Here is an 18,269-nt window from a genome sequence, read left to right as displayed (position 1 = left end):
TTATAATTCATGAAAGGAAAACATTCTATTTATAAAAAATACTTTTGCTTGCAGATTTAAACATGCAGTGTTTTAGCACACCAAGAAAACATTCAATTATTTCTAATTCTTAATCGAGGTATATTTAACTTGACCCAGAAAAAAATCTAATTAAAATTTATGGCCATTAAAAAGCAAAACTGATTGTAACATTTCTAATCGGTGCAACCTTCTGGAACAAATATCCATTAGATGAATCGAGATTTTCCAACCGATTTACATACATAAAATGTATAACTACAATCCATGATGTAGAATATAGCAGTGTCATTGACATTCAAAGCAGCACAATTTCTGCAGAATACTACTAGACACTATGGCACACTAGACTTCCTAGATCAGAGAGATTGGACTAAAACTAAACAACATTTGGCAGCTTAAATATAAACTGACATTTGGGACAATTACAGATTATATAATTTAACCTGCCTGTATATCATACATGGTGGCTCAAAAATTTCAATATTCATCCGAGTAATGCGGCAGGTTTTTTTTGGTTTTATCACATAAATTGTAATAATTGACTTAATGTGCAGCTAATTTTTTACAGTTTTCCTTTATTAACTATAGCATGTAAGTTTCCCCCGTCTAATATTTCTTTGTTTCCGTAACAGAGGAAACAGTGGTCATCATTAATCTTTTCATCTAAGTTAAATCATATGTAATAATTCATGACTGGATTATAATAGGAATAGGAAAATGTGTGAATCAGAAGGTGGACCCATTCATGAAGTGAAGGAAACAATTATTATTAGGAGTGTTCAGGTCCTACAGGTGGATGTATGAAAAACTTTTATAATGTGATAATTTTTATGCTTTTTATACATAGTAAATAAAAACTTGATTGTTGAGAGGAAAATGAAAGATTATAATAGTTCACATCAAGACTGATAAAAAAATTTCAAAATGAAAGTTTTCTATGTTCAAGTTGATTGAACTTCAACTTCATCAAAAACTACCTTGACCAAAAACTTTAACCTGAAGCGGGACAGACGGAAGGACGGACGAACGGACGAACAAATGGACGCACAGACCGAAAAACATAAAAATGCATTTGTTTTTAAATCAAATTAAACAGTGAAAGCTTTTGATCCTGCAATCAACCATTTTACTATATGTATTTTGTATATAGTCTCTGGTATCATGTTTCTGACATTCAAACTGCTGTTTATGTCACAGATTCATTTGGGGTTCTAAGACATCACGTGATGGTCAACGTTCAAGTCAATGCTAATTTCATTCAAGAACAGATTTAACAGTTGTGAAGTAAAAAAAAAAACAACATGTGTTCAAGGGTAAATTTTTTTTGTATAAATAAAAACAATATTCGTATATTGTTACAGGAAAAATATGAAATTTATTTGCACTGACACTACGAAACAGGAGAAAAGTTTGGGGAGTCTTACTTTTCTTCCTGTTTCTAAAGCTTGAACAGATAAATTTTATATTAACCTACAATGTATGAATATTGTTTATAGTGACATCATAATCAAATAAAGGGCTAATTGCTTAGGAGCAGCATGATATGACCACAACTTGACAACATAAAACATGAGTGTGGATACAGAAATGTACGGGACATAATAATGACTTGTCACAATTATTTAATTTTAAGTACAATATAATAGTAAAGGCCCTTTGATACCTTCATTGAATGGAAAATTCTGAAATTGTAAAATATCATACTATAAGAAATAATTTTTGAGGTGTACTAATGATTCAAATTGGGACCTGTTTCTTAAGGGATAATAAGGTGGTTGGGGGAGGGGGTTAATCAGAGTAGCTGCTTTAAAATATATATTGTCTGTCCAGAAAAAAAGGATTGAAAAATAGAACTTTCACAAGTGCACAGTCTGCATGGGTCATAGATTCAATCCAAATCTGGGTCAAAAACAAAGCTTTTAAAATTAGTATTTGTCGATAACACATATATAAAATCAAGAGTAAGGACAATTTGGCCAATAGGGTCAATTTTGATCCTTACATTTAATAGACTCCATAATGTTTTATTCTAAATTTGCACCACCCACATTAACAGACATTGCATTTATTACGAATTGAAAAGACTTTTTGGAATTTATACATGTACATGTAAAATTGCTTAATGCATACAAATCTAATTTGCATATTATAAGTACATATCATTATCAGTTAAAATTGCATTAAAAAAAAAAATGGTCAAAAACACTGTCCAAAATCTAGGACAGTATGATAGTTATCTGCTCTTAACTTATCTGTTCAAAATTATTATGTAATTTGTTTAAATTCGAAATTTCAACAAGGCAGATTATTTGATAATTTTGTTTATCAAAATTAAATTCAGAAGCATCTAAAAGCAATATTTTATTAAGAAAAAATAAATAAATTTTGCACTTTTTTTAAAAGAGATTTATTCTAAACAACCGTCCTCATACAGATGAAGTGACTTTTATACATAAAAAACCAAACATTGTCTCGAATAGAAAATTTATATGTACACGCCTAAGAAACAGGTAAAATATGAGGCTTTGCCGAGCATTTCTATCATGCTTCTTACAGAGTGCAAATAAAACTTATATTTGAATCATGATTTACATTTTCAATATGTTAAAACGATTAAAAATAAAAGTAATGCTTTAAAGATTACTGAATATGGAACAGAACATCTTGCTTGATGATTTAGAGCATGTGTTCAGGGGGTTCTACATGTATACCGCAACCATTTCAAGTGAGCTCAAGGTCTTTCTAAGTATTAATCTATAACTGATTATGAAATTTTACACAATAAAAGGTTCTATTATTATTACAGCATGACAGGCACTCCTCTAAAACATGGGGGGAATCATAAATGTACCAATTCAGAATTGATATAAAGTTGATGGATTATGGTTAACAGCAAAGGATCTACAGCAAATATTGCAATATGAAACAGAAAAAAATTAGGCCAAAGTGAACTTCTGGCACTGCACAGTAACTCTTTTCTATATAATCTTATAAAATGTTACACAAAACTATTTAATGTCAGATGATATTTAGCAACAACAGAAGCAAAATATAGCCTTATTGATCCAGAAAAACTAGGTCAGAAAACCTAATTAACCTAAACATAATAAAGACAGAGCACAAACCATTTATTTTCTATAGTGAAAAAATATCAAGGGATTTAATTCCTTCATTAATGAATAAACAGATAGTATATATATAAATCTTTAATGTTGAGTCTTTCTGAAGCTAGATGTTTCAAGATGCCTCACAGTATGATACCCTGCCTTTTCAATTATCATGTGCATAATAATTACTTGTGGTTCTTCATTATTCCAAAACAGACTGCTTTCCCAGATAAAAAGCTAGTTTTCTTTGGATTTAAATTGGCCAAGGGTTATTTGTTGTTTGGTTCCAACTGACCCAGTTGTTTCAGGGGGAAAGATATTCATTGTTAGATTAGAATAATGGCACAGTGCTTTTGGAGAAAAAGATATTTGTTGTCTTGTTAGAATTGGCAAGTGTTTTCAGAGGAAAAGTTATTTGTTGTTTGGTTTCAATTGGCTTACTGGTTTCAGAGGAAAAGATATCTGTTGTTTGGTTCCAATTTTCCAGTGGTTTCAGATGAGTAGATATTTGTGGTTAGGTTAGAATTCATGCACAGTGGTTTAAAAGGAAAACATATTAGTTGTTTGGTTCCAATTGGCCCAATTTTGTTTCAAATGAAGAATATTTATCTTTTGGTACCAATTGGCCAATGTTTTCAGAGGAAAAATTATTTGTTGTGTGGTTCCAATACCTTGTTTGGTAGTACTTTAATTTTTAGGTCAAAAAGGGTCTGAATAATGTTAACATAAATAACAAATCCAACTTCAGATATTTGTATTCAATATAAAAATTACAATTATGAAATTTTAATGTACATAAAATTCTTAATTAACAATAATCATACAACAAATAAATTTTCTCTTTTTGAAACTCCATTTTAAAGATAATTCTCCCTATTATAAGGCAGGTGATACCTGATGAGCTCAGGATGGTTCAGGTGCATGATTGTTTTACTTATCATCACACTTTTTGGTAATCAGATATACAAATTAGCCAAAAATCATATGCTCCTTTAGGTCAAGGATTTGTATAGTCCTTGTTTTGGTGTATTCAGATAAAAATGTGTGGGTAATTGTATGCTTCTTTATGATGTTTTGAGGATAATCCTGAAAAAAACGAAACAAAGGAAAGAAGTTTTCCACCATGTTGTTAAAGCTTTTTATCATAGCATGATAGTGCTACCTCACTGTAGACTATAAAAGCAACCTGTCTACATCATTATGCTCCCTTTAGAAGGATATAATACATAATAAAAAGGATAATAGGACAAAAGACTGCATCCACTACCAACAACAGACAACTCCTCAAAAATAAATCTTTACAAAACATACAAACCAAAACAAAACAATGCTTAGTCCATACATCCCATTGCATCATTATAAAAATTATTTTTATATAGATATTGAAAGAGCGAAATACACCACTTGGGAAAGAGGGTCTGTTCAGGGTAGCCAGTATGGATTGAAATTTCACTGGTGTTTAATGCCACTTTCAGCATTATTGTGCTATTACGTAGTGTTAAGTTTTTTTTTTGTGGAGGAAGCCAGAGTGACTAAAGAGAACCACCACCCTTCAGTACGAAAACTGACAACTCTAGTCAATAAAGATTGAAGTCCAGCACATCTGCCACATGCAGGATTCGAACTCACAACCTCGGTGTTGACAGGCCAGTGATACAGTTAAGTTCTACTTAACTTGGACCACTCATAAACGATTGAAACCTCAAAAAAAAAGAAAAGATCCCTTTTATTTAGCCATCCAAGGTTATTGAAAGGGTTCTTTTATAAATAGTCTGTGAAAACAACACAGCACTCTACCATTATTCAATGGTCTCAGATATTCCATATATTTACAGACATGATAATTTTCATTATTGATAAACCCAATGATGAGTGTGAACATGTCTTATGATAACACTCACTGAATAACATGCATCTACTTGGGTTTCTAACTTTTAAGATTATGAAACATAAAACAAAATGTCAATACAAATTATCTTTCCGCAAGTCTTTTTTTTTTTTTAAGTTTTATAATATACTGTTAAATGTTTATAGGCATGAAAAAATGTCCGTGTGTTTTTCATTCCTTTAGTTGCAAACAGTTATCAGTTCTAAATAAATATTAGACTGACACTGGATTTCTTGTAAATAAGACCATAAAATTTTTCAGACAGTTTTATACAAAATGTATATACAGGTATACCAACTTCAACTTAGTTGACATAAATACCTTTCAGATTAAGTTTGTCCCTGTTTTTTAACTCAAGGTAGTGTTATGAGGTGAATTGTCTGTACATGTATGAACAAATATATATATATATGGCAAATAAATTGTTGAAAAAATTTCTAAAATGTAATATAATGGGATTTCTCATCACAATAAAAAAAAAAACCTGTAACCCATTAAAAATCGTCTTTTTCCTTATTTTCTTTTTAGATTTTTGTTCCTTTATTTTTCAATTAAGGAGTTATAGAAAACTTTTAACATTAAAGAGGTCAAATACGAATAAAAGGATTCAGGGACACTATAATTGTAAATAAGTACCAATACATCTAGTAGTTGGGGAACATCTTAAACAGACTACACAATGTGGCAAACTTAAAGTTTACTAAATTATAGTCAAAGAATTGCCATCAATTCCAAATTCGTCAAATAAAAAAAATTACTCATTTATTAAATACCATATGATCAAAATTTAAATCATATTTTTGAGTTGAGTAAATAGGTTCTATCATGATTTAAGTAACAATCTTTCATCAAAACAATATAGCCTGTTTTATAATCACCTCAAACCAAAACAATACAGGCATACCACTGCCTAAATTCCTAAGTTAATTAGTTATACAATCTTCACAGTTTAATGGCCATATACTATGTCGGGTGTGGCATTGCAATTACATTATTAAATTACAAATATAAGACAATACTATACTTATATACATCCAGGTAAGGAGTCAATGGGCGGGGTTTTTGATTTTCTTACAAAATATGAATTGACTTGTTGTTTTCAATTGACCTACTTCCTGATATTAATATCTGCATAAAATTTACTTTTACGAAAAATTATTACATGTATGCATTATGTTTAAGTATTTCTTAAGTACATTTATTTCAGTATTTACCTAAAATGACATGTAATAATGGAGAGGTAATTAAAATTTGATCCATTGGTATGAAAATAAAAAGTTCACAAATTTAGTATTTAATTTCAAAATAAAAGATAAATTGCAGCGATAAATAAACATATTAAAAAGGTTTATTAGATTGAGTTTTATTCAGCAAATATTTTGAAAGAAATAAAATTTATCCCATGTGTGCACAAAAAAACAATTTTATTCTACATTATATATGCACTTGAGAGCCCTTCACTGGAGCAGAATTCTGTTTCACATGATAAAGGTTTTGTTAGGTGTGTTTTCTCTAACAGCCAGTCATAAAGAACTGAAATGACATTGAAAGCAACTTATCCAAGTTAGCTTAACCACACAATTATTTGAAATTAATCTATTGAAAGGCCCTATTCAGATCAACATTGATTTTTTCATACTATATTTCAATTAATTTATTTTCCATAAAGAAACTGTTTGAATGGTTTCATTAAAAAAAAAGTAAGAAAATAATAACTTTTAACAGAGGGAGAGTCAGAAAAGAAAAAAAATATTGATTATAAAAGTCTCAAAAGCTACCAAAAATAAAATTAAAGAATGTACAACAGCTTATTTTAAGATGTGTTATAAAATCATAATATATTGAAATATGTAGAATACATGTACATCTGAACTCATGGACTACTATTAGGTCTTTAAAAGATATTGAAAATAGTAATGATATTTATTCTATTATAAATTTTTATGTAATACACTTGTATGTTACAAATTAAAATGTATGGGAAATATAAAAAGTTTGTTTATACCAGTTGAGCTCAAATATTATGAAAAAAGTTTCCAAAAGACAAATCTTATATTAGCTGTAATTCAATTTGAAAAGGAAACAAAATTAACTGATTTCTAGAAAACAACATGCTATATTTCAATGCCACAGTGTAAAAAATAATAAATGTGTGAAAAAAATGTTCTTCCTTCAAAAACATAACTGATTTCAGATTTTATTTTGAACTGTTACAAACGTAAAGACCTTAAATGGGAATATAGGTACTTGTAGCTTGATTGCATTCTTTTTCAAGCATGTATGTGTATTTGAAAATGCCATTGAAGAGCTATTATTGAGTCATTTCCAATTGAAAATTATAATAATTGAATAATAAAAAAATACAAGAGCCAAAGTTCTAAGAAAGATTTTAAATTGCTTGATAGATGTTGCAAAATATATTATTTTCATCAGGTTCAATACAAAAATCAATACAGATTCTATTTTCTAGACATTGACCGTGACACAGATTCTCATGAAATATACAAATGTAAATACACAAGAAAGACCAGAGAAAAATGAAGGCAGTGTATTGTTAACACATTAGAAAGAGAAATGATTGTTTACCTGATCACTGAAGACATCCTGATGAAAGTCTTCCTCTATTCCGTTTTGCCCAGCATTAGAAGTTGTGGACACATTGTTGATATCGTTAGTAGACATATTATGAAACCAATCCGTAATACTCTCACACATTTTGACTGTTGTGCTCAACAATTCTACGTACGTCAAAAGATGTGCATCCAATTAAAATAATTCTGATCAAATTAAATACACAACAACTAATAAAATAACGAATTTTCCTCTCTTTCCTTTCCCACTGCAGTAAGATAGTAGTGTGTTTATTGCACCTTGCTTGCTAACAAACAGGTAAACTTAATTGATCATGTAGATTTCTCAACGAATCGTTGATTGCATGTGTATTGAAAAATAAACACCTTTAACCTCGTTGTCCCCGTTCAAAAGTCAATACTTGTCAGTTAATCAGTTGCAACATAAAATACATCACTATTTACGAGCAAATTTTACTAAAGGATGCAACACATTGTAATCCTCTCAAGATACACACGGAACTTTAAATAAACTGTTGTTGTCTAATCATAATAACCAACGTTTCTTCAACGACTGATCAGTTGGTTTTTTTTTTCACATACAAGACTCGTGTATAATATATGTGGGTGATAAGTGTCAATAGCACATATACCTTGATTTCCCGTCGAATATCTTTGTGAATTTAATAACCTATAATCCTACGTAACGCGACAAACAAATTCAGCTGTCCGTCAAGGTAATAACACTCAGGTGCGATCAAGAAAAGCAGTTCTTTTTTACATGTGTATCTACGCGATCTTTCCACTCCAAATAACACGGTTAAAATCCAATCATATAGTATTTTGGTTAAGTTATGAGGTAATTTGCCTTACGGTTTTACAACTTCATGATCTTAATCATAATTTGTTTGTAGTGAAATGTAGCCTTCCTACTTATTATTTTTTCACAATGTTCTGTCTGCCCTCGTCTATTCTCTGTAAAAGCTGTAATTTGATGCAACCCTCTATCAGAACTATGCCGTTAACCTACTTCAAACTTATAAGTAGCAGTAAACCGCCTTGATAAGAAAATTCAACTTTTTTTTAGATAACCGTACTCCACGACACCGAAGTTATTCTACGCCAAGGCCATGGTAAATTAATTTTGAACTAAGATTCTGTTCACAAAATTTCTGTTGTAATCAAAGCAAATAAATACCTCAGAACTCAAACAATAGGTCATTTAAGTCCTGTTTAAATGTACGTAAATATTGGCTTCATATTGACAATGCCAAGTTGTATTTTACTTTGTAAACAAGCTATTGAATGTGCTCGAATGGGAAAACTCGACAGAATTCTTTTACAATTTCTAAAATAAATTAGACATCCCTTGAGCTACGCTAGACTTCTATTGGCCAAAAATATTTGAGCATTTCTATCAACAAACTTTAGCCTTGTATTTGAACGATAGCAATATACTGGTAGGGATTAACAATAATTAATCACCAATTACGATGTACATAATAGATTTTCAAAACTGAAAAAAGAAAACCCCATTCTATCTACGCCAAAGATAAGAAAATTCGAAGAACATATACTATTCAAGTATGGCAATCATATAAAAAAAACAAAGTCCAAAATGTCTCATGACACTGGCTTTTGTACCAAACCATCTAGCAAATGATTTATAACAGAAAAGTTGTGGCAATATTTTTGGTTTTCCTTAAAATAATATGAATAAACGGAGATGTGGGATATACGTAAAAGCAGAAGTCCATTTCTAGCCATAGCCATAGCAATGTATTTTTGGTACTAGATGACACCATTTACAGTCTTCGACAAACGACAGGTGTCCTTACAACCGTACAACATACCGACAACTTTTTTCCGTATGATGCGTATTTCAGCATAACTTTTGATTACTTTCTTGGTTGAACATCGATGAAACGGGAACACCACAATACAATTTAAAGCTTGACATACGGTAGACATGTGTCTGCTGCTGAAGAACATATGACGACATACGGTAAAGACACGTGTCCACTGCTGAAAAACATTTGACGACATACGGTAAAGACACGTGTCCACTGCTGAAAAAACATATGACGACATCGGTGTTAATCGTTATAATTGGGCTGCTACATTACTTCTCAATACACTGTTCATACTGATTCAAAGGAAAACAAAAGGACCACGAGTATGAAGAAACTCGTCTGAGGTCACACATTAGTTTGAACAACACCACATTTACATCAGCAGAATATAATTGGCAACCGACCAAGGTCATTTACATCACGATATCTACTATCCTTAACTGACCTCTACTTATCAGGTCACCTGTGTGTTCATTGATGTAATGGTCAGTTGATCTCGTCAGGTTTTACTATGAAGAATCTAGGTCAAATCCATGCCGAAATACTAGGAAAGTAACATACCACATCATAAATAATACTGACAACCAAGAGTACAACCACCTAAACTGACGGATCAATATGCACAACGATTCCCAATTCACAGCTAATTAATGTCCATGTTAAGTTAACATACACAAACAATTTTTTTCATAATATGAATCAAACGAGAGAAGTAATATATATTTGGATATAATAATTACGAAAACCTGTATAGTTTTCTTAATTCTGAAGCTGAACAAGGAAAGGATGTAATGGTGTTTCAGTGGCGGATCCAGGGGGAGGGTTCCGGGGGTTGGAACCCCCTTTCTTTTGGACGATCAATGCATTTGAATGGGGACATATTGTTGGACCCCCCCCCTTTATCCTGGGTTGAGAACCCCCTTTTGAAAATGGCTGGATCCGCCCCTGTGTTTGACAGCAGTGTACACTGAGAGGAATGAAGAGTTCGTTCAGCTGAGAATAAATTGGGTGAATTGGAGTTTGACAGCAGTGTACACAGGAGAGTAAAGAGTCCATTCAGCCCAGAATGAATACTATAGTGTGCATTGGAGTTTGACAGCAGTGTATACAGAGGTGGGGATAGAGTCTATTCAGTTGAGAATGAATAGTGTGCATTGGAGTTTGACAGCAGTGTACATAGATGAGAGAAAAGCATTGTTAATCTGAGACTGAATAGGATGTTTTGCATTTTACAGCAGTGTACACAGGAGAGTACCATTGAGCTGAGAAAGAAGAGGATATATTGGAAGTTTGACAGCAGTGTACATAGAGGAGAGAATAGAGTTCTTAAGCTGATAATGAATAGGGTGTATTGGGAGTTTGACAGCAGTGTACATAGAGGAGAGAATAGAGTTCTTAAGCTGATAATGAATATAGTGTATTGGGAGTTTGACAGCAGTGTACATAGAGGAGAGAATAGAGTTCTTAAGCTGATAATGATTAGGGCGTATTGGGAGTTTGACAGCAGTGTACACAGGAAAGTAAAGAGTTTGTTCAGTTCAGAATGCAAAGGGTGTATTGGGAGTTTGACAGTAGTGTACACAGGAGAGTAAAGAGTCCATTCAGCTGAGAATGAATAGGATGTAGACTGCAGTTTGAATATAAACCTCAAGCTGAGAATGAATACTTTACCTGATTTCTTTCATTTATTTTAGGAAGAAAGGGGAGGGGGGTACTTCACTGATAATTGTCTTATGTTTTAAAACTTTTTAGCTTCAATAATATTTTTTTGTTTTTTTGAGAATATTTCTGCACAATGTACATGCAGTTGTTCATACAAACTGCTGTTCGAGAATAATAATCATTAACATGGTAACAGATTTGAATTTCAATCATATTTTAATTAAGATGTATAAATATCAAATCCTATATACATGTATAAATTCATGTACATTATTAGACAGATCTAAATCTCCACTGATCTAAATTATATTTACAGTTAGGCCATAAGTGTAGATATTATTTTACTGTCACTGTCCAACATATCACTGTCTGTTGGACTAAATAAAGTGTTATAAGTAAACATGACCAGGGAATTAAACGGAAAGAAGGAATTAAACTATTTTACATTTTCACAGTCCTGCATCTAATTTAGAAGATATTTGCAACTGGACATTAACCCAATTGAATGGAAATCAATCAGCCAACTTCTGCTTTAAATATGTATGGTTTTCAGGATGTATAAATACACATCCATGTTCATTTTCTATATAGAGATTGCTTTATCTATATATAACATCATATTTATTATAAGATTAAATCCAAACTATCCTATTGCCTGTCGATACTTTTATTTTGGCATTGCACAAGTCATGTCATCTTTGACTGTCCATGGCGTTAAAACACTAAATCCCTGGGATGTGTTTTAGTTGATTTTAGTCTTTGATGCACAATTTTTTATTATTAATAATGTGTTTTTGGCTTTTAACTAGCTTTCAGTAACTGCAAGTACTCTCAAATCGTACTTTCGTGTTAACTTGACCTGTTATACAATTTGTAATGCATGTTATTCAATGTTTACTTATTTTGTGTTATATCTCTTCTCACTATTTTTAATATGTACCACCTTTGATAAGTATTTATTATGACAATAAATTTTCACTGCTGTTCTCGTACTATGAACAAAAAATTTATTTATTTTGTAAAAAATATCTCTGTTCTCCTATTAAACTACAAAATTATTATATAAATTTACCTGTGTACATTATTTTATTTAACACCATTTTGTCCAAGGTCATAGTTGTCTTTTTGATATTGTGTCATAGATCGAATTTATTCGTTAAGTGTATGTTTACTTGTTTTTGTTTTTTACTTTTTACACATTGTGACTTGGATGGAGAGTTGTCTCATTGGCACTCATACCACAACTTCTTATTTCTATTTCTGATATGTACATTTCACTACTATTTGTTCCATTAATTACAACTTCAACTTGTAATTTTCCATTTTGCATTAATTCTGTTTAATATGAATTTAAAAAAGACAGCAACAGTTTAAAAAACTAAATCTAGCTAACTGTTTATGGATTTGAGTTATGCAATGAGATATGTTGATACAACTTTAATTTATATAATAATGATGATTTTCAAAGGAAATTTAATTCTTTGATAAAGATCTATGTCAAATTTTCTCTTGCTTGCCTGACATCATATGCCTTAAAGTCACTCATCATTATAATTTTGATTGTGTGACACAGTGATGACTGAGAGAAGGTGACCTTGAGGTACTGACTAGCAAGAAATGGTTTGACTTATCCCAAGTACTTAAATACAATATGATCAACATAGCTGCTTTACACTCTGACTGGCTCTATAAAATTTAAATAAGTATTGAATAATGTATTTCATACTTCTATGGGGGAAAATCTTCTTACAAAACTGCTATTTTTTTATTTGAATGACTGAGCATTTCTCTCTCTTTCTAATTGGACAAAAAATAGAAGACAGCTACGTTCTCTATCAGTATGTACAATTGATGGCCATGAAAAGAAGCAAAAAGCTAATCTAGTTAACAACATATCAGTTAAAATAATTGTGATAAAAAACTTTATAGTTCTGACTAGAGTTTCATGAACAATTCTAAGGTTACCAAGACTTGAAATTTTAGCTGACCAAAATCAACTTATCATTCTGTAATTTGAGAATTAACCTTTTAGTGAAGTTTTATTACCCTTGTCATCTGTAATCAATAGTTGCATAGAAGCCATTTAGAGTGGTATACCATATATATTTTTGCAGTAATATTTCAAAGGTTTCCTTATATCTTTAAGCCATATCACCAAATCACACTGCCACAGCTGATGCAATAGAGTATTCTATAAAGATAATTTACTCTACTCTATCTTTGTCTTTTTCATGATGTGTAGGCGTTCTTCGTATTGGAAAAAAGAAAAACAACAAATAATTGAATTTCCTTGGTGATAGACTAAGGAATATTGTCCTTGGATTACAGAATGGTTGTCAACTGTGGAGAAGAAATCAATTTTGGTATTCTTAACCTCAATTTTATTTGATAAATACATCCGAATAAATAAGCTCCTGGGGAGAATTGTCATAGCATTTAATTTTCAAAAGAACAGAAAAGGCACCGAAATTATGGAAAAAATGACAACAACGTATGAATGAAAATTACATAAACATTTCACATTAATTCTTAAAAGGACAGAAAGATGATGTATAAAAAACCAACCAAGTTAAAAATGAAATAGGACAACAACAGGCAATAAAAGACAACTTAATTATATGAGTTGTAATGGGACAACTATGATGTTATAAAAAATATGTAAATTGAAAAAAGGCAACAGGAAATTTTCCACCAGATGTCAATTGGAAAAACGTAACAATAACATGTAAAAAGCTAACAACCAGAGTTAAATGAAAAAGGACAACAACAATATTGCAGGTGTTAATCTGCAACAAATACAAGCAGAATATTGCGAAATGAATTACAATTCTTAATTTTTTTTTCAAACTGTCAGAGTTTATGTTACTCTAGTCCCACTAACTATAGTTGAACTTGATTTCTCCAGTTTTTCAAACAGCTTAAACTCATAGTAATGATCAGTAATTCAATTTGGTCATCAAACAAAGGAATTTTTAATAATTTCCGGTTATTTTCTTTTTACAGCCATTTGGCAAGACCAGGTAGTTGCGTCAGTTACAAACTAACTGTCCAACAATTTGAAAAGATAGAAGTGTTACTAGTAACAAACTTATAATTGTCCAATTGTGGTTAAAGTTTTTAAAATTTTAATAACTTTCTTAAACTTTCCTGGATTTCTACCAAACTTGGACAGAAGCTTGTTTATGATCATAAGATAGTATCCAGAAGTAAATTTTGTAAAAATAAAATTCCATTTTTTACGTATTTTTCTTATAAATGGACTTAGTTTTTCTGCCAGGAAACAACACATTCACTCTGTGGTTAAAGTTTTTAAAATTTTAATAATTTTCTTATACTATTTTGGATTTGTACCAAACTTGGACAGAAGCTTGTTTATGATCATAAGATAGTATCTAGAAGGAAATTTTGTTTTCTTCAAGTTAACATTACATTCAGTCTGCAGTTAAAGTTTTTAAACATTTATTAGATTCATAAACTATCCTGGATTTTTACCAAACTTGGACAGAAGCTTCTTACAATCAAAAGATAGTATCAAGAGGAATATTTTTATTGATTTACTTCCTCATTTTTGTTGAGTCTGCGATTAACAGAAAAAGAAGGCGAGACACTGGGTTCCGTGGAACCCTTACGAATTTTTAAAGGTTTTCATTACTTTATGTGCTTTAATCATGTCTCAGGTCATTTTAAAGGTCAGGTCCATGTGTTACAAACTTTGTCAAGCCAAAAGAAAGAAAGCACTTTGGTACAAAGCAAATCATCATACAATGGTTTAGGAAACCAGAAAGTCGACCATACACTGCGTGACACTGTTTACAGATTTGATACATAGACCACTGTGAGTGAGTCTCACCACTAGAATAACTTGCCTACAAATGTTTATTTTCAGATATTTGTCTCTGATATGACAAAATAATTCAGACTTAAAAAACAAAATCCTGCATGCTGAAAAAAAAGTTTGTGGGATTTAATTGTTTTAATACTTGGATTTGCCACAAATACAAAAAAGGTTGATGAAAAATTCAATTTTTAATTTGCATTTCATTATACATATGCCTTCATTCTTTTATTACTTTCCAGATCAGAAAATGTTTATGACTTAGCATGAAATTCATTTTTTTTTTATCATGCCGTTTGACATGAATATATAAAGATGAATTATGAACTTCTAGCTAACTATGATGTCACACAATACTGACATTATTATGCCAGCTTTAGGCAATATTTAATATTTATAACATGGAACATGAAATCAATCATCTCCAAAACAGAATTTAATTGATCTTTCCCACAACATTCTTTTTACTTTTTTTATTCTTCTTCATCCTTAGAGTATAATGCTTTGTCCCAACTATACATCTGACTTTGGCATTTAGCATTTAGCAATCAAACTACCCTGTATAGTACTGTATTAGATACACCCAGTAGGGCATTAACCTGATTGGAAGAATCTAATTTACACCAAGATATTATGGATAATGCAAAAGGAAAGATTTCAATAATTTAGTAGAGGGGTCTTCCCCCAATTTGATCCTATTTAGGTAAAGCATTTTAAATACAGGTTATCCAATTACATTTAATGACATCTTGGTTGGTGTAAATTGTTGTGAATTCAGAAGTAACACTGAGTGCATATAATTAGAGGAACCTACCGGTATATTATGGCAAAAATAATTTAACCTTTATATAATCCAGTAAATTGCTATGGTTTAAAGCTCTCCTAAAATTTGGAGATTTGATTACAAAATTGTATGTTTGGTCTCCTAAGATTTGATTTCAAAATTGTATGTTTGGTCTCCTGAGATTTGTGTTGGTCTCCTGAGATTTGATCACAAAATTTCTAAGTTTGGTCTCCTGAGATTTGATTACAAATTTGTATGTTTGGTCTCCTTAAATTTTATAACAAAATTGTAGTTTGGTCTCCTGAGATTTGATTACAAATTGTATGTTTGGTCTCCTGAGATTTGATTACAAATTGTATGTTTGATCTCCTGAGATTTGATTCCAAATTTTGTTTTTGTCTCCTGAGATTTGATTACAAAATAGGGTGTTGAGTCTCATTAGATTTGATTACAAAATTGTATTTTGGGTCTTCAGAGATTTTTTGAATGTCTTGATAGTACTGTAAACATTAGAAGACAAAAACATTCCATAACATGTTACAAATAATCAATTGACATATCAATATATTATGTAGTAACTACACATCATTTCTTTCTGTTTAACTGTGTTCAAAAGCATATCACTGTGACAGACCCTAAAAGGTACAAAAGCTCATCATTTTTTGCTCATATTTAAAAAAAAATAGTAAGTAATAACATATTTTTACCAATTTGATTGGCATTATTTATAGACTTTGTTTTTTTATAATTCTTTCATGACTTCTCTGTACTAGAACTGTTTCTGTCTCATTGTCTTTCACCAAATGCAATTTCCTTTTCCTGTGCATGTAGGCGGAGACGATAGGTTTTTCCACATCTTTTGTGTTTATTCATTTATTTAAGCAGTATACTTATTTTAACTTGGATGCCGTGAACTATGACTAAAATGAATCCATTAAGATGAAATAAAACCCAAAAGATTATGTTTCTTTTACAACCTGTAAACTGGACCATTAAATATGCAATTAGGAAATAAAAACATGTGTAAAGATGGAAAAATTACTGAAGCAAATTCCACAAGATCATTGTATGTAACCTTTTGTGATAATTCAGGTGATGATAATTCAAATTCGCATGCAACTACATCAGTGAAAATGAAGGTTTTATTAAGTAATAAATATCTAAGATATCTTACTTTAACTATTATTGACAGAACATATATTTAATTCTTGAATGCACTCTTCTGCATAAAAAAACCCACTATAAGTTGTATTGAATCGAGGACTATAATGCAAGACCATGTTTTGGAAAAAGATCTATACTGGGTAAAAAGTCTATTTTTATGTTTATGTTTACTCTTTAAGATTTATTGCTAAACAGTATTGAAAAAAAATTAATGATTTCAAAAAGGAGAGGAACGGATCTATCAATTTTTTGCTGTGTTTTAAGCAAAATCATGGACATAATTTCATCAGGTACACTCTTTTACTTGCTAGCCAAGGGTTATGATTCAGTCTTCTCCTCTCCTTGGTAAGAGGGAACCAGATAGTTATCCTCGCTAGCAAAGTGGGAAAATTCCATGTTGAAAGTTCACTTAAGAACAACACTTCATGCCAAAAGTTTACTAGGAACACTTCATGCTAAAATTTCATCAGGAACAGTCTGAGCAAAAAGTCCATCAAGATGCAAAAGAAAATACATGCATGGTGTATCAATTGATGACACGATTACTATGTGCACATTTAATAAGAAAACCAACAAAAAAAGCACAGTAAGGAAAATATGAACAATCTGAACCAAAAGCTAACCAGGATCACTCATCAATTCATCAGGAACATTTAGAGCCAAAAGTCAGCAGAAACATTCTGAGCAAAAAGTTCACAGACGATCATTAGCAAAATTTCAGCAGGAACATTCTGACCAAAAATGTCAACAGGAACACTATGAGGAAAAGTTCACAAAGAATAATTCTGAGCCAAAAGTTAACCAGGATTACTAGGCAAAAGTTCGTCAGGTCAACACTCTGAGCCAAAAGTTAACAAGGAACACTAATAATGTGCCGAAAGTTAACAAAGGAACACCTTGATCCAAAAGTTAACAAGGAACACTATGAGCCAAAAAGTCAATCAATGATAATACGTTGAGTTAAAAAAAAAACACCCTGAACCCCATGAGCTAAAAATTCCACCAGGAACACTAAGATTAAAAAAATCACCAGAAACACTTTCAGCAAAAAAATCACTAGAAATATTAAGAGCAAAAAATTCACTAAATTATTAAGAGCAAAAGTTTCACAAGGATGACTCTGAGCAAAGTTTCATCTGAAATATTTCTGAAGCAAAATGTCATTAGTAACATTGAGCCAAAACTTCACTGGAAACACTGTAAGCAAAATATTCACCAGGAATATTCTGAGCAAAAAGTTCACAAGGATCATTGATCCAAAAAGTCCACCAGAAACACTCTGAGCTTAAAATTCACAGGGAACACAATGAGCTAATTGTTTATCAATAGTACTTTAAACCAAGAGTTCACCAGGAACACTCTAAACCATGAGGTCGTCAGAACAC

At 31.1% G+C, this 18,269-nt stretch overlaps 1 protein-coding gene across 10 annotated transcripts in view; it reads right to left on the bottom strand.

Annotated features, from left to right (window-relative positions):
• The window catches only part of LOC127735532 (nuclear hormone receptor HR96-like), a 201,069-nt gene that overhangs the window by 54,316 nt on the left and 128,484 nt on the right, over nucleotides 1-18,269 (bottom strand). The window contains exon 1 of one of the 10 annotated variants that reach the window (XM_052245738.1): nucleotides 7,603-8,747. The exons of the other annotated variants lie outside the window; for them this stretch is intronic. Within the exon in view, the coding sequence (XP_052101698.1) occupies nucleotides 7,603-7,731 (129 nt within the window). The 5' untranslated portion in view covers nucleotides 7,732-8,747. Of the gene's footprint in view, nucleotides 1-7,602; nucleotides 8,748-18,269 lie in introns of those variants that run through there. 10 annotated transcript variants of the gene reach the window in all.

This window comes from Mytilus californianus, unplaced genomic scaffold (assembly GCF_021869535.1).
Source record: "Mytilus californianus isolate M0D057914Y unplaced genomic scaffold, xbMytCali1.0.p SCAF_3, whole genome shotgun sequence".
NCBI lineage: Eukaryota > Metazoa > Mollusca > Bivalvia > Mytilida > Mytilidae > Mytilus > Mytilus californianus.
The sequence above is the reverse complement of the archived record's forward strand: the minus strand, read 5'-3'. Positions and strand labels throughout refer to the sequence as shown.